Source organism: Chrysemys picta, chromosome 4, assembly GCF_011386835.1.
Source record: "Chrysemys picta bellii isolate R12L10 chromosome 4, ASM1138683v2, whole genome shotgun sequence".
Lineage (NCBI taxonomy): Eukaryota > Metazoa > Chordata > Testudines > Emydidae > Chrysemys > Chrysemys picta.
The window spans coordinates 42,326,126-42,346,509 of NC_088794.1; the positions used below are offsets into that span (position 1 = coordinate 42,326,126).

The following is a 20,384-nucleotide window of genomic DNA, read 5'->3' on the forward strand; positions in this document are numbered from 1 at the left end:
TTCAAAAAACAACTCTGATCTCCTGCTGGTTCTGTGAGGAATATTTGCTATAATAATCACCCTGCAATTTCTGAGTGTTCTGCACTGCATTTTACTTGTTCCTTTAAAATGCAATTTGTTGGCATATTTGTTTGCCATATTTAACCCATCAGAGAGCATGTTCATTTACAGCATTGTGGTTAGGATTCTGCAAAGCTCCTAAGAACCAGCCTTGGGACTTTGCTGAATTGGGGCTTACGTAAGTAATAGATAAAAATGTGTAACTAACAAACAGATGCATTGATGAAAAATTCATGGCATGTGAATAGTTTTAATTGTCCTTTTATTTTGCAATTTGGCACCTGCCATTTGATATGGGAAAAAATGAATAGAAAAGGTTTCCAGGGCAATGTTACAATCCAACAGTCTTTTTTCCCCCCGTTGATTACAGAAGAAATAACAGAAAGCGATGATGATGACAACCTATCTTCTGTGCTACATCAGAGAGCAAAGATGCCTTGGCGAGCCTGTGGGAAGTACCTCAGCTCAGCAGGGATTCTGCTCTTGCCTTTACTGGTCCTTTCACAGCTCTTAAAACACACAGTTATGGTGGCTATTGACTACTGGCTTGCACAGTGGACATCTGATGTCATTTCTGCAAAGAGTGACGTAGAACAAAAGAATTGTTCTGCATGCCAGGTACCGTACTTCTAAGTCAATTCTTTTATTTGACAAAGAAACATCTCCCAGTGCTAACTTCTGCTTGACCAATGACATGCAATATGCTATATTCCTTCTAAACTGTACATCACAGAATGTTTTCAGGGCCATCACATTTTCGGGGGCGGGGGGTGTTTTTGTTTTTGTTTTTTAGTTTCTCTCTCTCTCTGCTCTTCTTTTCTTTTTGCCACCCTTAGCATTGCTTGACAGACTATGTTTGCATCTCTAAAATAGTCTTAATAGAACTTACAGCTCTTCTTTTTTTTCTTTTTCTTTCTGTGCTGCAGCATTCTAGCTGCTGGTAGAGCATTCAGGCTGAGTTTCTTAACAAGCGGGAACAAAGATCTTTCAAAATGAACTGTCTGTTCCGGGTTATTCTTCTTTGATTGACTTTATCTTAATTTTGCACAGAATGGTAGGCTTGCCTAAGATTGGCAAGGTGTGATATATACAGTGCAGTCATGCATATTTCCATCCCAGCTTCCTTTGGCATTAAATTACCAATAATCACTAATTTACCTTGCTAATTGCTCAGGTGAACCAGAGAGTCACCTCCCAGGGGATTTTATCCTGCCAAGGAAAAAAAGGCATCATTTGTGTTGAACAACATCGTCGTAATTAACGTATTTTTAAGACAGATTAATTAACCATCCCCATGGATCTGATACAACAATCACATTATTTCATTAAAATTCCAGTTGTTTTCTCTGAAGGGATTAATGTCTGTAAAGAAGCAGTCTTGACAATGGTCTAAATATGGTTTTAAACATTTTTCAATCCAAGGTATCACAAGTAGTGGCTGGATGGAAACCTAGGGTGAAATCCTGATGCCATTGAAGCCAAAGAGGAGTTTTGCTATTGTCTTCAGTGAAGCCTTTGATTCTTCCCTAGAGAATATTTTATTAAAGCCGAGTTTTAATGGGAAGTTATTAACAATTTATTTTACATTTTTATGGCCTCTCTCCAGCTCCCACTGAAAAGGGGCTACTACCATGTCATATTACAGTCTTTAAAGGTATCTGTTTCTCCAACTGGAAGCAACTAATGCATAAAATCCTTGGATTATTTTTATGAGATTCCGTGGCTTTCTAATTTTTAATCTAATCCAAATAGCATATTTTCCTGAATAATGCTTAATTATGGCAGAGACTCATTGGCAAAACAAAATGGGGAAGCTTGTGCTGTCCCTGTTGTGTAGAGGGAAAGAGAACTTCTTCCTCAAGGCTGTCGATCCCACCTCCCCTTCTCTTAACGCAAACTGTATTTTAAATTATTAAAATATTAAAAATAATATTTTTACTTCTGTTTCTTTACTACTTAGGAATTTAATCATTCTCGCTATTCAAGGGTGTTCAGCATTCTCTGCTGCCTTGGGATTATATTGTGTCTTGTCACGTCAATAGCAGTGGAGTGGACTGGTCTAAAAGTTGCCAAAAAACTACACTATTGTCTGCTGAATAAAATTATTTTGGCACCAATGAGGTACTACTTTGATTCTAATGTAAGAAGTAGTGCAGGGTAGAGACTTGATATTCCTTATTTCAAGGCAGCCTTTCCTGTGCAGTTCCATTCTGAAATTACTATAAATAAAAAAAATGTGAAGTGGCTCACTGAAAGTCAATAGACACTACACATGTTTACACTATATAAAAATTCTACCTTCTGATTCAGCAGATTGATTCCCCAGAGTCATATCTGCTGAAAATAAGTTTTTACTTCTTTTTACTCTTTTACACAAGAGAAAACAGGAGGAGGAGTCCATGAGCTGCAGATTCTATTCCATGATATTTATCATCAATGGAAACATTTGCTGAGGTATAAATATTTACACCTGAGCAACTCTGTTGAAGATAACAGAATGGAAGAAGTATCACCAAGCGTGTCATTAAAGATAGTGGGATTGCACAGGTGTTGCTGTGGTCCTAATTTGGCCTTTATAACTGTTATTTCTGGTGATGATGCATGAGAGGGAAAGAACCCAGCTTGACTGTCAGAGCTCAGGATAGGGCTGGCAGTTAGAAAAACATCTTTTTATTTGCAAGCTTCATTTGACAAGGAAGTCATTGAGGGACAATAAGCATGGAATCCTACAACACTATTTTTGCAAACTTACTTTTCAGAATAGAACCACACTTTAAAGTTAACTCTAATGATGGAAAGGTGTAACCTTCATTTAATCTTTGTTTTATGTATGCATACTTAATGGATAGAATATAAAATTAACACTAAATAGAAAAATGAAATAAACAGTAATAGAGTTAACATCCGCTCTGCATCCTTTTAAAAATCCTTTCTAAATTATTTGATATCCTTTGCTTCCTGTACTACAAAAAGTTCCCAATGACTTTGGTGGACTGTAACCTAAAATACACACCTCCCTATGGTCACCTTGCTGTCATGTCCCCACAATAACTTCAGGTCATTTAAAATGTCATTAATCCTTTTACACTGATAATTTTTTCACTACTGTATGTTGCTATTCCAAGAAAAATTAATATGATCATGCAAGACTTGCAATTACATTTTGTCTGTATTTTTCCTCGTTGAGGAGTGCTTTGTGTGTGAGAGTAATACATAATTAAACAACATTTCATATTATATATAATATATTTATAATATGAAATATTTTGTTTATTTCATTATGTAACTTGTATTGTGCAGGGAAGTCATGCGAAATCTAGAGTGATGATTCATAGTGCTAGGACACAGTTATTCCTTTATTATGTCTGGTTTTGGAATAAGTTTGGGCTGACTTCAGCACAACAGAGACTATAGACTATAGACCTATTACTCATTCCCCACTGTTATCAATAGATTGTGTTCCAGCTCAGTACAGAGCTAAAGAGAAATGGAAAGAAATGGGAAAGTATTTTAATATCTACTCGTGTATTAACTTTATGACCTTTCCTATTTACTGTCCATTTTAGATTTTTTGAAACAACACCACTGGGAAGCATCTTGAACAGATTTTCAGCTGATTGCAACACCATCGACCAGGTACAGAGACCAAATAAATCTATTCTCCAGAAATGCATGCCAATTTTCCCCTATCATCTTCAGCACAGAAAATGTACTGTCTGAATGCCGCCAGGTTGTGTTAAGAGGAACTAAATCTCATTTAGCTATAACTGATCTGAGAATTTTGTTGCGTTTTGAATGCATTTTATATTTGTTTCCATTATGGCTTGCAGTGTTCAGAAAAAGGGAATCCTGTTTTTAAAATCCATGCTGAAATACTTGTTTGGTTAGAGGCTTTCCAGATGCTGGAGGGTCTTGGTTATTTTATTTCTTCTATAAAGAAATGTAAAGGGACACATTCTTGTCTCAGGGTTGGAGCACTTGCACCAGAATGAACTAAACAGATGTTTAGAGCACCTCCAACTAAAGAGGGTACTTAGGATAGTCACAGGCCTTGAAGCTGACTGGTTATTAACGACATCTGTATTGCTAGCTGTGCAACATGTATTCTTTTGGAAGAATGTGCTGTGCAATGTATGCATGCAGAGGAGCTACATAGAAATGCTATCAGGTTTCCCCAGAATCCACCAGCCAGCTCAGAAATGTTAATCTTCAAAGTTATGGTATCCTTTTTTTGGTGAGTGGGAGGAGGAAGAATGAGATAAGATGTTGTCTTGTATATTACTCCTTTGTTTGCTTTACCTTTGATATTTAACGCTCTTTATTTATCCAGCACATTCCTGCTACCCTGGAGTGCCTGAGCCGCTCCACTTTGCTGTGTGTATCCGCTCTTGCTGTAATCTCCTTCGTCACGCCAATGTTTCTCATTGCCCTGCTTCCTCTCGCTATCATATGTTATTTCATCCAGAAATACTTTCGAGTGGCCTCAAGGTAAGAGCATTGACCGGGCTCATTCTGGTATTCTGAAATTCATGGTCTGGTACCAGGGAATAGAGAGTTTTAAACTGGACCCTGCCAAGGCTGTATCCCTACATGAAAGCAAGTCAGGTCTATCACAGTAAAAATGTATCATTTTACAGCTGCATTGTTTATAACTATTAAATTAGAATTTCTGAGTGGGAGAAAAGTTTGTTTCCATCATTAAACAAATGACCATGCCAGAATTCACAATCCACAAAACAAGGGCCAAATGCTAGCTTCTCCAGTGGGGTTGAGCCTTAGGAGAAGTGTGAAGATATAGCAGCAAAGCAGAAATGGCCAAAGGCATTTAGCTTGACCAGGGCAGATGGAAATGAAAAGTTCAGGGATCAAGGAGGAAAATTGAGAAGTGGAGCTTATTCCACATCAGTACCACAGTTGCCTCTAAAAGATGCAGCATTCACTCACACCCTCAGTTGCTACTAGATGCCAGCAGGCCCATAAAGAGTTGGGAGACCTCAACAATATCCCTATTTCTGTCTTTGTCCCTTTACAGCCACGTAGATCCCCTCTCCACAGTGTTCAAGGAGTGCGAGTGGAAGCCTTCTGCCTAGATCCTGCATATGTGTCCAAATTGAGAAGGGGCTACCTGCGCCCTTTCCCACTTCCTGCAGGACTAAACAGAATTAACTTTACATAGATCATCAATGCCTACATTTATTTGGTGGTTATTGCTAAGCAGTGTAACAAAAATCCATTGCTTATATTCATTTGAGTTAATTGAAGCCAGAATGGTGTTTCAGAAGTAAATCATTCCACCTGAGAAACTGGAATATAGGAACAAGGTGCATGTGGGGGTGAAGTGCAGTAAGACCTCCCAGAGCTCCAGCACTGTGTGTTTGAGTTTAGTAAGAACGATCCTCCTGCTTTTCTAGGAGTATCTGTCTTAGTGCAAGAGTCCCATTAGTAACATCTCAGTCTTTGCATTTGAAATTCTGCCATTTTAGGCTCACGGGCATGAGATTCTGTTCTGTAGATGTTCCATTTTACTCCCCAAGACACTGTAGTGCCTGTTTCAAAAGGATCACTGTACTATTAAAACTGATTTTTCTTTTTTAAATCATTTCCAGGGACCTGCAACAGTTGGATGACAGCACCCAGCTGCCATTACTTTGCCATTTTTCAGAGACTGTGGAAGGTTTAACCACTATACGAGCTTTCAGGTATATTTTGAGAAAAAAATTGTATTCTGTTTTGATATATATTAGATATAGGATATATGTCATGAACAAAATGTTCAGCCTGCCCTTAACTGGGCACCCACTTTTACACCTCCAGTTTTGTAGGTGCAGATAATTATAGTTTGGGTCACTTAGACGTTTAAGTACCTAACTGCATCAGTAAATGGAGTTCTTGGACACTTAAGTGACCTAAAATGTGGATGCCAATAATTTCAGAGGGGGGCAAAATTGCAACCCCGGTTATTTGATCCACACTTGCAAGAATGGAGGCTGGTGCTACAAATCTGGGCATTTATGAAGAATTTAAATAACAATGCAATGATCTTTAAGTCCTTGCTTGCCTGACTGGTCCTTGGCCATAACCAGGGCCGCCCAGATGGGGGGGGCAAGTGGGGCAATTTGCCCCGGGCCCCGCAGGGGCCCCCACAAGTATGTCGGAGGCTCCTCCCCTGCCTCCGTCTTCCCCCATGCCCTGGCGTCTTAGCCGGTAAGGGGGAAGGGGGCGGGGCTGCGAGCTGCAGCCGAGCGGCGGGAGCTCAGGCCCCGCTGGAAACACCACACCACTGCAGCGCTGGACACGGCGCGCTGAGGCTCTGGGAGAGGGGGTAAGTGGCATGGTAAGGGGCCGGGCACCCCCCCGACACCATCTTCCCCACAGCCCTGACCCCAGCTCTGAGCCCAGCCCCTCTGAGCCGGACACCCCCGACCCCATCCCCCCCACAGCCCTGACCCCCAGCTCCGAGCCCAGCCCCTCTGAGCCGGACACCCGCCTGACCCCATCTCCCCACAGTCCTGAGTCCAGCCCCTGTGAGCCGGGCACCCCGCAACCCAGAGCCCAGCTCCCCACCCAGCCCTGGGCAACAACAGCACCACCCCCAGGCAGCGACAGCCCATTGGCACCAACCATCACCATCACCCAGCAACAGCCCATTATGTAATTGCAAATTATACATACCATTAAAGCATTTAATGTTTTTAAATAATGTATTTAGTGTATTTTCAAATTATTACAAATTAATTTTTGAATGTATTTCACTAGTTATTTTTTACATTTCCAAATACATGTTACTATAGTATTGCAACTTTTTTTTATGGAAGGGGCCCCCGAAATTGCTTTGCCCCAGGCCCCCTGAATCCTCTGGGCGGCCCTGGGTGTAGATAGCAGTATGTCGTTGGGAAGGCTTCTCTCATCGACAAAGCTACCGCCTTTCGGTAAGGGGGACTACCTACGCTGATGGGAAAAGCCCTCCCGTCAACATAGGTAGCATCTTTACTAAGCGCTACAGCAGGGCCGCCCAGATGTGGGGGCAAGTGGGGCAATTTGCCCCAGACCCCGGGCCCCACAGGGGCCCCCACGAGAAAGAATATAGTATTCTATGGTATTGCAACTTTTTTTTATGGAAGGGGCCCCCAAAATTGCTTTGCCCCAGGCCCCCTGAAACCTCTGGGTGGCCCTGGCTATAACATCTATTTAGACCTTCAGAAACAGCTGAGGAAGATCTAATAACACACCTGAGTTGTGCTTCTGTATTCCAAATATTATATTCCCTGAGGTGTGCCAGTCAAAGTTCTGCCAAACCTACCAGTTGCTTCCCCAAAGCCCAAAGCCAGTTAACCCTCTTCCAAGCCCCTGTCTCATCTACACATACACATATGTTGCAAGTTAACATTGCTGCTGACAACTCACCTTTGGAATTCTATAATTCTTTGTGAAAACAATGAGTCCTTGTGGTACCTTAGAGACTAACAAATGTATTTGGGCATAAGCTTTCGTGGGCTAGAACCCACTTCATCTGAGGTTTCAGGGGGCCTAGGGCAAAGCAATTTTGGGGGCCCCTTCCATAAAAAAAGTTGCAATACCATAGAATACTATATTCTTTCTCGTGGGGGCCCCTGTGGGGCCCGGGGTCTGGGGCAAATTGCCCCACTTGCCCCCACATCTGGGCGGCCCTGCTGTAGCGCTTAGTGAAGATGCTACCTATGTTGACGGGAGGGCTTTTCCCATCAGCGTAGGTAGTCCCCCTTACCGAAAGGCGGTAGCTATGTCGATGAGAGAAGTGGGTTCTGATGAAGTGGGTTCTAGCCCACGAAAGCTTATGCCCAAATACATTTGTTAGTCTCTAAGGTGCCACAAGGACTCCTCGTTGTTTTTCCTGATACAGACTAACACAGCTACCGCTCTGAAATAATTCTTTGTGGTCATTCCTGTACAACCTTAATGTTTCATTTACATAATTGTATAATATTCTTCATCCACAGAGTTATGAACCTATAGGGTCTTTTGCATTTAATTTCCTTTCTTTTCTGTTTTATTTTTTTAAGAATAGAAAAAATTGAGATCAAAAACATATTGCCCGTATTTAATTATGTTAGTATTTAAATTGTCCCAGTCAGGCTCTGAACTTCGTAGCTGAATGAGAGTACAGTATGCTGGCATTTTGCTGCTGTTTGGAAATCAGCATAGTATTTTCAGTATTAATTATTATGATTTTGCTTGTTGTTTGTTTAAGTGCCAACTGTCTTCTCTAGTTTATTGGTATGTGTTCCCCTGTGTGCCTCATTAGGGAAATTTATTATTCCATTCTGGTTTTAATCCTCGCTTTTCACTTTGTCTCTTATCCCGATCCTATTCGACTCTGGCAGAAATTGAGAGATTTTGTGACTATTAGTGCTGCACTGCTTCAGATTTTGCTACAATAAATCACTCCTAATACCATCTCACTGATACCCTTGGTTGTTTAGAACACTCCCTCGTGATTCCCCCTCCTCCCTGTCACCATGAAATGAACTGCTCCAGCAAAGCCTGTTCAGAATTTAGGGAGCTTGAAATCCCAGGCTAACTGATGAATCTTTGCCCCAAACAGCAGGAGACATTCAGTAGGTTTTGTATTCCATCTACATGCCAAGCTTCTGTGTCAGCTTGTATCTTGGCTATTTTTAGGAGTATACTGCTTTTCAGCTGCATATTGAGTGGTAGCAGTGGCATTTGAAGTTTAGACTTTAAAGCTTGAGCAATGTACCCAGCCCCTGCATTCCTAAAAATAAAACAGTAATAAAGGAGTCCAGCCATAGAGCTAGCAGGTACCAGTTGTTCCTGCAGCACCCTTACTGTCCTATATTTTCTCTTGGCCATTTTGAGCAACTTATAAAAATCCAGGAATTAGATCAGAAAGATAGCAGCTGCTGTCGCTGCAGCCACAAATAATCCTTCATCAAGTATCCTGGGTGTAAATATACCATCTCCAAATGTTGTCTGGTGTATAAAGGACTTCGAAATGGTCTGTCCTAAATAATAAATAAAATGTAAACAAGGTTTTCCCAAGGAAGGGTTTCACTTTAGGGACAATTTCTGTAGTGAGATTCTGAGAAATTTGCAGCACTCTGATGACAAATTGTACTCCTCAGCAATTCCACCCCCCACACATGTTCCACTGCTGACTGCACAGTGCCAGAATCTCTAGCATTTTATAGTGTCATGATCTCTGGGATAATCTGTGAATAGTCTGGACATTTTAATAAAGAGGGACTGATTTTTTTTAAAGGTAATTACTTTTTAGCCTGTACATGGAAGGGGATACAGGAATATTTATAATTGACACATAATAGAACTTCACTGATACCAGTGCTTTATAATTTGTACAAAACATTAGCTGTCTCTCTCCTCATGTCTGTGTAATGATTTGATAACGGAGAGCTGTATTTTATAACCAAGGCTTCATTTCTTTTACAAACTATTTTACAGTCCGTTTACTAGTGTAGTGCTGTGTACTATTATTAGTAGCGATCAAAATAAATGTACAAAGTGCATGTTTTGGTGTATTACCTTGACTGATTTGGGTACTAGCTGAAACCCTGATCCAGCAAAGCACTAGAGTAGGCAGTCTGCTGCATCCAGATGGAGCCTCACTGACATCATTGCAGGATCAAGGCCTAATGCAGAAGTTTTACTAACTAGCAAATGTTCTTCTAGTTCTTAGTGTGCATCAGTGTGGTTCTACAGTAGCAAACTTAAAACAAACTTGCTGTATTTAACAGCCTTTTCACTCTTCAGCTGGTTTATTTTGAAGAGAGAAAAACTGGTTTATAAAAGTCTTATTGCTACTTTTATTGATTGTAGTTCATTAGCTCCCACAATGTACTGGGCATTGTCTATGCACAAATTAAGAGACAATCCCTAACAGTGTGGGATCTTGATCCATGACTGGGGCTCCTAGACACTACTGCAATACAAATAGCAAATAACCCGCTCAATTTTATATAGTCAGGTGAAAAGAGGAGTTGTGTTTTCTGTAGAACTAACACGTCTTTCACTTGCTCACTCTCTCGCTCTCTCTTGTTCACGTGGTTGCATACACACACTTTCTCAGACTCTTATATTTTTCTTTATTTCAAGCCACCTTCCTCACTGCTGCCATGGTAATGAATGACTAGCCAGAGTCTGTTGTCATTTATAAATTATAGTTTTAATATGAACTGCCCAGCTAGCCAATGTTAGTCCCAGAGTCGTATATAAAATGTCAGCTCCATTTTAAGAAGGCAGCAAAATCTTATTTGTTCCTAAAGAAAGGACATTGTGGCTGAGGGATGATTGCATATGATCATGTTGTAGGACACTCGGGATGTTCCAGTTATTGAACTGTTGAGTGATGCAGACCTTTAAAATTAAAGTTTTATCAATAATTAGAAGCTGTGGCAGCATGCTGCAACCTACAGCTCCACAATTTGGGCATGCAAATGCTGTTTGTGTGTGTATAATATATACACTCCAACATCTGGGTATTCGGATTAAGAGGATGGGTTGAATCGCTCTTAAAAATATGTCCCATTAAATGCATTTTTTTTTTACTTTCCCAAGGCCTCATGGCACACATTGACTCCTTGCTTTGCCATTTCTGTTTTGAAGGTATGAAGGCCGGTTCCGACAGAAGCTTCTTGAATATACAGATTCCAACAATATCGCTTCCCTTTTCCTTACAGCTGCCAATCGCTGGCTGGAAGTCCGCATGGCAAGTACATTACTCTGTGTGGTTGGTTGGTTGGTTTATGCTTCGCTTTGATCCTGGCACTCCATTGATGTATATGAGAGTATCCAGCATATACCTTTGCCGTGTACATGTCTTTTTAAAGAAAACTTGCCCAATTACCCAGTCGATGAAAGTCAAATGGAGTGCAGGAGGGGAGGAATTCTTCCCACAGGCTGCAGCTGTTATTCCAGAGCTGGAATAGGATTCATGGCCCCTTTCCCCCTCCCCCCCGGGTGACCATATGAGAGGAAGAAAATAGCGGGACACATGGGGGAGGGCGTCAGCAGAGCGCAAAAAAAAATAAAAAGCGGAGTGCCGCCGGCGGAGCAAAAAAAAACCACCGGAGTGCCGCAAAATTGGTCGGGATGCGAGACAAACACCTAAAATCGGGACATCTGGTCACCCTCCCCTCCCCTCCTTCCCTGTGTGGGGGAGAATGATCAGAGTAACAGATCCTCTAGCTGTACCGCCTATCAAGATCCCGCAGAGGGCTGTGCATGTCAGTACACCTGGGCTTCATCCATCCAGCTACCCCTGCTGAGGTTCCATTGTATTGGGTGCTTTCTGCACCAGTAGGGTGTGTGAGGATTTGGGACTAAGCCCTTTCTGGGTCAGCCAAAGGACAGGGCTATTGCCTTTTGTGTTCATGTTCCCTTTGTACTGCAAGTACAGTAGGTAGGTGAAAGAAATTATCTGTTAAAAATGAGTCTTCAGGAAGGCAATACAGAGAGCTTCTTATGCTGTGTGGTGCTAGCATTTGTATCTGTTTCTGCAAGGCACCGATGTAACAAAGCTGCTGCTAGTCATGTTATAAATGTGCGATCCTTCCATATGCATTACAGGTACATCTGTGTGTCTATTTCATGTCAATCTGCACATTAATTTTAGACTTTCACATATACTGGTATACTTGCCACCTAAACTCAGGTTTTTTTGGTGACTCAGAGGAAAGAGAACTAGCCTGTATTCTATTCAGCAAATAAGGAATAATAATGACGAAGCATCTAGAGATGATCGAGATCCCGTTGTACTAGGCACTAAACATAAACTACATCTACACTGGCAACTGGACGTGGTCCAAGCACATGGTTGTGCCAGAACCCCCCTACTGTCCACATCTAAATCCAGAAATACAGGTTTCAAGACCTGTCCAGGGCAAGAATGCTAGTAGATCTGAGGGGTGCGGGTATGAACATGCCTCGGGCTGTGGCATGGCCCCATTCCCATGCCAGTGCGTAGGGTGGATGGGGTAAGAGGCGTGTCTTGAGTTCAGTAGTCCTCCAGCCCTGTTCCCACAACGTACTGAACCCTTTCCTGCCTGACCTTTTCCAAATCTATAAAGGTCCCTGCCCCCCCCATTCTCACCTGTAGTGGTGAGCTGTGCTGACCCCTTCACAACAGTTTTCCACTGGACTTTCTTCATCACTACACGTGACTACGGAACATGCTTCAAGAGCTGCTGCCCGGTCACCCAGCCACACCCAGGTCCCAATAAATGTGTGGTCGGAGTTCACCATTTTCCATGACTTCTCCCACAGCACCAGGAACTTACACCTGTAACGGGAAGTTGCAGAGACGCTGGTGCAGGTGGGCATTCACTGTACTCTGGCCCAGTCCCGGGAAGGAATAAAGCACCTGAGGCTCCGGTATCAGAGGGGAAAAGACTCCACCAGTCGCTCCAGGAGAGGTCCTCCAATCTGCCTATTCTTCAAGGAGCTGGACCACATGTTCTCCCGGGCTCCCGCTACTGAGCCTGTGGTGATGCATGACTCCCTCCTCAACCCCCACCAGCCTCATCAGCTGATGGGATGCTGATGAAGGCCATGGTGTGGAGATGGTGGGGACTGCAGAGGAGGAAGCCTTGGAGAAAGAAGAGCATGTCATCCTGCACCTCTGCAAGGAGAAGATGGCTCAGCAAGCCCCTCCTGATGACCTAGAGGAGGACCTCTCTACTCAGCAGGAACTAGAACCTGAAGCTGGTAAGTTAAACCCCACCCTCACCCAGATGGTCCCCAACCAAGACACAACTGTAAATTCAACATTTTATTGAATTACCATAAACCACTATAAAGCTTTTTGCAGAAGCTATAGCATGGATTATTAGTGAACCATTAATACTGCCCCAGAAATAAATGCACCCACCAGGCCAATCATACACTTTAAGACATGACATTTTTAAAAACCATTAGTTGATGTTAACTCCCACTGTCAGCAGGTGCTCCTTTCGTGGGGGCTGGAAAAGTTGTCTGAGAACCAAGGATACTGAAACAATCTCATTCCTGAAATGCTGAGAAGTTTCACTATTGTGACCTTCCACAGCAAAGTTATGTTATGTGGGGGGATTTCTTACCTGCTTTCCAAGGAAAGATAAAATATAATGCTGCTCTTGTGATTGACTTGGCAGGACCTTCGTCTGAGAAGAGTGAGCCCATTCTGCCTGGGATCCAGGAGCAACAGCCCAGGGATATTAGGGGCAGGCAAAGCATGACACTGGAGGATGTGCTCATTGGGGTCGACAGAAGGAGCCAGGAAAAGTTTGACTTTGAGGGAAAGAGAGAAATGGCCTATTGGGCTGGAGCAACAGACTATGAAGTGGGAGGAACATTTTTTCCAAAGGCAGGAGGCAATAATGATCTGGTTCCTGGAGCAGGACACATGGTACATCTCTACCCTGATATAACGCTGTCCTTGGGAGCCAAAAAATCTCACCGTGTTATAGGTGAAACCGCATTATAGCGAACTTGCTTTGATCCACCAGAATGCGCAGCCCTGCCCCCGCCGGAGCACTGCTTTACCGCGTTATATCCGAATTTGTGTTATATCGGGTCACGTTATATCGGGGTAGAGGTACATGGAATGGGAGTTGCCCAAGGGGACTGGGTCCATGCCCTGTTGCAGTCCCTGATACAAGGGGAGGTGGAATGGATTCAGATCCTGCCTGCCACAGTAGCTGTGCCAGTATCCATAAACTGGCCCCTCCTCCTCCACCTGCAGCCCACCATGCTGCTGAGTTAGAGGACCCAACCCCCACCCTCTGTGATGGGGGTGGGAGGCTGCAAGACTCCAGGCACAATACTCTGTACTGGCACCTGAAACTCCTCCCTGGGGAAGTCCTGTGACTGTGGACAAGAGAAACAATGAGCCCAAGACTGCCTGAAGGCCTGCATGTGTCTAGCCCCCAAACCCCATGCAAGAGAAACCCCTTTTTGTCCCGTCCTCCCCCCCCAAAAAATGTTTTACAGGCACTCCCCCGCCTTGTCCAGAGTAGGGAAAGATCAAGGTCCATAGGGAGTAAAGTTTTAACGTTCTTCAAGAAGTCTGATCCATTCTGTTTTCATTCACAGTTCCTTTTAAAAAAATGTTCAGAGTTATGCTAAATGTACTAGTTTCAATAAATGTTAGCGTCTTTTATTGGTGTGTGGACCTTTCATTTGGGCTTTGGTAAAGGTACAATTTTTTTCCCTTTCAGTTTTGGTCTCCATCAGTCAGTGCTTTGAGTCATATAACTCTCCGGGGTAGAAAACTGCAAAGTCCAGTCTGACCCTCCCAGAACCACACCCCCACACCCCAAAATTTCCCCTGTCCCAGTATATGTGAATATAAGTAAGCTGGAGACATGTTGGAATTGCAGTGTGCATGGAAATAACAAGTAATTTTATTAACTGGGGCCAGGGGAGGGGGCGAGGAAGAGAAGGTGAGTAAACTTCTGTATGGGTTTGACAAAACAACAAGAAAAACAAAGTGAATTAGCTGTGCCATCACATATTGAACTGTGCTAAAACAGCCCTTCCTGCACCCTGAGGCCTGCAAAAAAAAACCACAACCACTTTAAACCATGGGATGCTCACAGTTAACAGTCGGTAAGTGGTTGTATCCTCCCACACAATCACAGTCACCAGAAATGAGTTGTAAAAGCCCCTCCCACATGCTTCATCAACTGTTCTCAAGATCCTTCAGATACTAAGGCCTTGGCTACACTGGCGCTGTACAGCGCTGCAACTTGCTGCGCTCAGGGGTGTAAAAACGCCCCCCCCCCCCCCCCGAGCGCAGTGAGTGCAGCGCTGTAAAGCACCAGTGTAATCAGCGCCTGCAGCGCTGCACGCTCGCTCGCAGCGCTGCAAGCTATTCCCCTCGGAGAGGTGGAGTACTTGCAGCGCTGTGAGAGAGCTCTCGCAGCGCTGGTGGCGCGACTACACTCGCGCTTCACAGCGCTGCCATGGCAGCGCTGTGAATTCTCAAGTGTAGCCAAGGCCTAAAGTAATCCAACTGAACTGTGGTTTGGCGAACAGCTGTGAACATTAACACAAAATGAAAGAACAATAAGTGCAATTTAACTGGCCAGACACCATCTGCAGGCCAATCACAAACCAGAAGGTGCTATACCAGCGGAGGTGCCCTGCCCCAGTTACCTGTAATGAGTCATTACCTAAACAATCTGCTAATGACAGTCATTGGGAGAGGAAAAAACCTGTGTTGAAACACAAGTGAAAGGGAATGTTCCCTCTTTTATTTTTACAGTAGCTGCATGGGGTGTGGCACTTTGCTTGGGACCAGGCTGCAGTCACCTACCTGCACACCCATTGCTCCATAATGTAGGCACAAATTGCATCCTTGGTTTCCCTGGCCCACTGTGGTCCAGCGCCAGTATGAACATTCACTGGATCAGGCTGCTCCTTAAAAGTTTTGCAAGCGCATCTTGTCCTGTACACACTCTGTCCTAAAGTACTCACCTTTAATGTCACCAATATTATGAAGGGCATGGCATGCCACAATAATGCAGACAGCGTTGCCTACATTGGCCTCTAATCAAGAGCATAAGCATCATCAACAAGCCTTCAGCCATTCAAAGATGTTCTCCACTACCATCCTGCAGCTGCTTAGTTTGAAGTTGACTCTCCATTTTGCCAGGTGGTTAAAGCTGGTCTAGTGGGTTTCATTAGGCAGCATAGGAGCGAGTATGTGGGGTCTTCCAGAACAACTGTGGGCAAAGAGAACTACATTGCTTCTGGGGAATAAAGTCCCTTCCTCTCCCTTCAAGTAAAATCCCAATCTTCTCAGCACTCTAGTGTCATGGCCTGTCCTGTGTGTTGGACAGCATTCAGGAATCTGCTTTTGTGGTCCACTAAGCCTGTAAGAATGAGTGATGTACTCATCGATGTACTCACTCGCTCCTTTCAGTCAGCAAGGTATGGGGATGTGGGTGCCATCGATGGTGTTTCCACATTGTACAGGGCCATTCTCTGGGACCCCAGTATAATTTCTGGAACTTTGGTGATGGTAACCATGTGTGGGTAGATGAGTGCATTGATGGGTTCACAAATCTGCACCACCACGACCCTGACAGTGGCCTTCCCCACCCTGAAATGGTTTGCAACTGGCCAATAGCTGTCTGATGTTGCCAGCTTCCAGAAGGCTATAGCCATCTGCTCCTGCACTGGGATGGGTCTCCGGAACCTTGTGTTCTGCCACTGTTGGGTTGGGGCCAGCTCTTCACGGAGCTCCATGATTGTTGGCTTCCTCATCCTGAAGTTCTGTGGCCACTGGTCATCATCCTAAATTTCTAATACTATGTAATCCCACCACATGGTGCTGGTTCTCCTGGTCCAGAAGTGGTGGCCTCCCATGGACTTACAGTTGCAATGCCGGTAATCTCCTGCATCTCTGTGTAAGGGGGCAACAGTGGATTACTCCCCATCCTGGCTACCAGTCTTTGGCTTGTGAGAGAGATCCAAATCCTTTCATCCAAAATTCTCACTGGTCACGTATTGCAATGCACTCAAATTTATCTCACAAGAAAGAGCCGTCTCACAAGCACCATCGGTCACTTGTGCCATGTCTTCTACCAGTTGGGCAGGAGATGGGTGAGTGGGAGCTCCCATCGCCAGATATGTGAAGGCATCTGCAGATCCTAGAATGTATTGTGTGACTCATAGAGCCTTGGGATACTGCCCCTGAAATGCTAGTGCTAACCTTGCTTACCAAAAAAAAGCTGTGTGGACACGGGTATTCCCAGGTTCAGAGTGTACACCCGTGTCCAGCATAGCATATTTGGACACTCTGTGCAGCTGTGGCTTATATGGGCAAGTGTGTACCTTTGTCCAGTTGCCAGCATAGATGTGGCCGTAGAGGAGGACAGTCCCTGCCCCACCTACTTCCCATTCTAAAGTTTTATCTATATATAAAAATTGTACCACTTTAACTATACCAGTTCCATAACCTCTAGTGTGGACATAGTTATACAAGTATAGCTTATGCCTGTAAATTTAGGGAATAAGCTATTCTAATATATGGCACCTTTTATATAATGGGTATGACTGACTCTATACTAGCCACTATATCAGTATAACTATTCCAGTAAAACATCACACACCTAACTGAAATAGTTATATTGGTACAAAAACTATATGTAGACCAAGCCTAATTTAAGATGGGATGGGAACACAACCGTGGATACATCTGACAATACAAAGAAGTGAGAGAGAGAGAGAGAGAGAGAGAGAGAGAGAGAGAGGGGACAAGGGAAACGGTAACAAAAATGGGGGTTAACAGGCCATCTCTATCCACAGATTTAAAATCTTCTGCATGTGTTTCAGTCTTAGCCATGTAAAGGGTTTATTGTTTCAAACTGAACTTTCCAAAATATTTGCATGGTCTCTCTCTCTCTATATATATATATATAGTGATGGAGCTTATTCATATTTCTTCAGGAATACATTGGAGCGTGCGTGGTTCTCATAGCAGCTGTGACTTCTATTACCAAGTCCCTGTACAATCAGCTGTCTTCAGGACTTGTGGGCTTAGGGCTAACCTATGCTCTTATGGTAAGTTAAATCATGCGTTGAGTGGCTTCCCCCACACACGATACTTTCTTTAGGGCACAAAGATGGGAAAGACAGAAGGTGCTGAATACATATCCATATTGGGAAGCTGTAAAAACACTGAAATAGTACATTAACTTCAATTCATATTACGTGGGTGATATGTTTGTTAAGCATATTCTTTTCTGAGTTTTTAAATCCCATGTAAGTAATATACAGTGTAGTTATTAATAAATATATCAAAATGTTATCATTCATTCTAATTGAAAAATAGTATTACTAGATCACTAATTTACTCATCATTATGCTGCAGTCTCTCATTCTAGATATTCAGGGTTTTTTTTTTTTTTAAAAGAAAAGTTCTCTCTCTCTCTCTTTTAGCTTTTATTTTCTTTCGAATATTGGCATGTAGCACCATAATACCAGAGCACCATAACTAGGATATTTAACTTGCAGCCAGTCTTGCCACTCTGTTAATGTGCACAAAATGTTTCATTGAGCTTATTAAGACTGTATTCTAAATAAACTACACAGAAACAATTAAAAAGCTGTCCTGGAGGAATGGAAGTGCTTGGTAGCCTAACGGTGCTATGGTGTTTCTTTTCCAGTATTTCATATTAGCAAAACATGACATTTATTTATTTATTTATTTATTTATTTATATATATTATTTCAGGTGTCTAATTACCTGAACTGGATGGTTCGTAACCTGGCTGATATGGAGATCCAGCTGGGAGCAGTGAAAAGAATCAATGGCCTTCTAAAAACAGAAGCTGAAAATTATGAAGGGCTCCTTTGTGAGTGTGGTATTGTATCGCTTGAGAAAAGAACTTGTTAAATATTTAATGTTTCACAGTGAATTTCCATAAATAATTTATTAGAGCTTTTAATGAATTGATGAATTGATCACAAGTGGGTTTTTATACTCCGGATACAGCTCCTTCGCAGATTCCTCAGAACTGGCCTGCCAGAGGTGAGATCCAAATACAGAACCTGAGTGTCCGGTATGACAGCAACCTAAAGCCAGTCCTAAAGCACGTCAGTGCTCACATTTCTCCAGGGCAAAAGGTAAAAGAGCGGAGATGATTTGAGAAATGACTCTTTCCCCAGTCAGACCAGCTTGTAATAGAAACCATAGAGTGGTGAGAATGTACTAAGCTATTTTTTATTAATGATTTCCAAAGTTTTTCCTCCACCAAGTTTTAACTCCTCCAAAATAATATATTTCAGTCCTGATCCCTTATACCGGTTTCTTTACGCTTTTGCTCTGGTGCCTTCAAAAATGTGTACTGTTACAGTGATGTACAGTGCTTCTTAATATTCTGGTGCTCCGCTGTGGGACATAGGGCCTCAAAATAAGGGACACTGATACTTGTAATGTGAGATATACACTCCATCATTCCCAAATGGCTTCATTGGTCATCTCTCCCCACTTGTCCCTTTCCCCTCAATCTTGTTTCTCCTCCTTAATCTTGTGTGTCTGCCTCCCATCATACAATGGACTCTCCCACCCAGACACATCCCCTCTGGGGTATTAAACTTTGCTGGCAGCACTAGCCAACCCTCCTTGTGCTCCGGAAGGTCTCCCTGTGGCCCACTGTGCCCTAATATCCCCATGGAGGGCCAGCCAAAATCTAACCCTGAAGGTGCAATTCTCTTTTAAAAGACAAAAGGGTGAAAATATGGCTCCTGCTGAAGACAATTCAGTTTTGTCATCGACTTCAGACGGGGCCAGAATTTCACGCCAAGATGTTTGTTGCAAATGCCCTGTACAGATATTTCTCCGTCCTATTCATTTAATGTTCTACTCATCTTGTTTCTGTGTTGTAGATTGGAATCTGTGGCAGAACAGGCAGTGGGAAATCCTCCTTCTCTCTTGCCTTTTTCAGAATGGTTGACACCTTTGAAGGTAGGCTCACACCTGTTCCCTCCAATCAGGGTTAGCTCCCTGAGGAAGCAACTTTGAACCTTCTTCATCTGACACTAGCAGCCATGAATTACAAAGACCGTAAAACTGTGCTAGTCATTGTTGCTGGGCTTATTTCAAGTAAGGGATCATCTGTCTTTCATCAGCTTCTGCCTTATTGATAACCCAGGTTGATATAAAATCTCATTCAACGTGATCAATGTTTTCTAACGCCATGAGCAGCCTCAGGCAAGTGTTTCCATTAAAAATAAAAAAGGACTTCAAACGTGTATTTTTTAAAAAATCCATATTCTGTGTCAATATTGATTTCCTATAAGGCCTGAATCTGCTCCTTTTGAAGTCAATAGCAAAATTCCCATTGACTTCAGAGAGAGCAGGATTGAGCCTTTAATTTACAGTTATTTCCAAAAGTAGACTTGCATGTCTCCACATCCTTTATGCCCTGCTCTAGAACTTCACAAACAAACTCTTCCTGACATTTTCACATGGGGAGGAGAGGGGAGAAAGAACCACTCATGATAGAGGTTAGTCACATCACTTAATGCACTTCAGGAAGGCACTTGGATATGGTTGTGATGGAGGGGCTATAAGAACCTGAATAGAACAGAACAGAATTGGATCCCTCCGTAGCTTGAGGCATGGACAACTCCTGGACGGCATATAGAGTGTGAACCCTTAGAGACCTGAAGGGAAGAAGTTTCACCTGCGCTTGCCCTCCTCAACAAATGCAATTTAGCTATGTTCTCCGATATCTGATCATTTATTCTGGGTTATTAGACATCTTGCAAATCAAGTATATCATTATTTGTGTGGCTCTGACCTCTTCCAGGTCTCTCTG

The 20,384-nt window shown here is 43.1% G+C and overlaps 1 protein-coding gene across 16 annotated transcripts in view; it reads left to right on the forward strand.

The window, feature by feature from the left end:
* The window catches only part of ABCC8 (ATP binding cassette subfamily C member 8), a 135,399-nt gene that overhangs the window by 106,291 nt on the left and 8,724 nt on the right, over positions 1-20,384 (forward strand). For 11 of the 16 annotated variants that reach the window (XM_042858806.2, XM_008174083.4, XM_042858805.2 and 8 more), the window contains 10 exons: positions 431-678; positions 2,021-2,181; positions 3,627-3,696; positions 4,391-4,548; positions 5,667-5,759; positions 10,681-10,783; positions 17,509-17,622; positions 18,296-18,416; positions 18,557-18,687; positions 19,450-19,528. In XM_042858806.2, coding sequence (XP_042714740.2) covers positions 431-678; positions 2,021-2,181; positions 3,627-3,696; positions 4,391-4,548; positions 5,667-5,759; positions 10,681-10,783; positions 17,509-17,622; positions 18,296-18,416; positions 18,557-18,687; positions 19,450-19,528 — 1,278 coding nt within the window. Of the gene's footprint in view, positions 1-430; positions 679-2,020; positions 2,182-3,626; positions 3,697-4,390; positions 4,549-5,666; positions 5,760-10,680; positions 10,784-12,339; positions 12,781-13,205; positions 14,658-17,508; positions 17,623-18,295; positions 18,417-18,556; positions 18,762-19,449; positions 20,322-20,384 lie in introns of those variants that run through there. The other 5 variants (XR_006176539.2, XR_010600499.1, XR_010600500.1 and 2 more) reach the window with 5 other exon arrangements.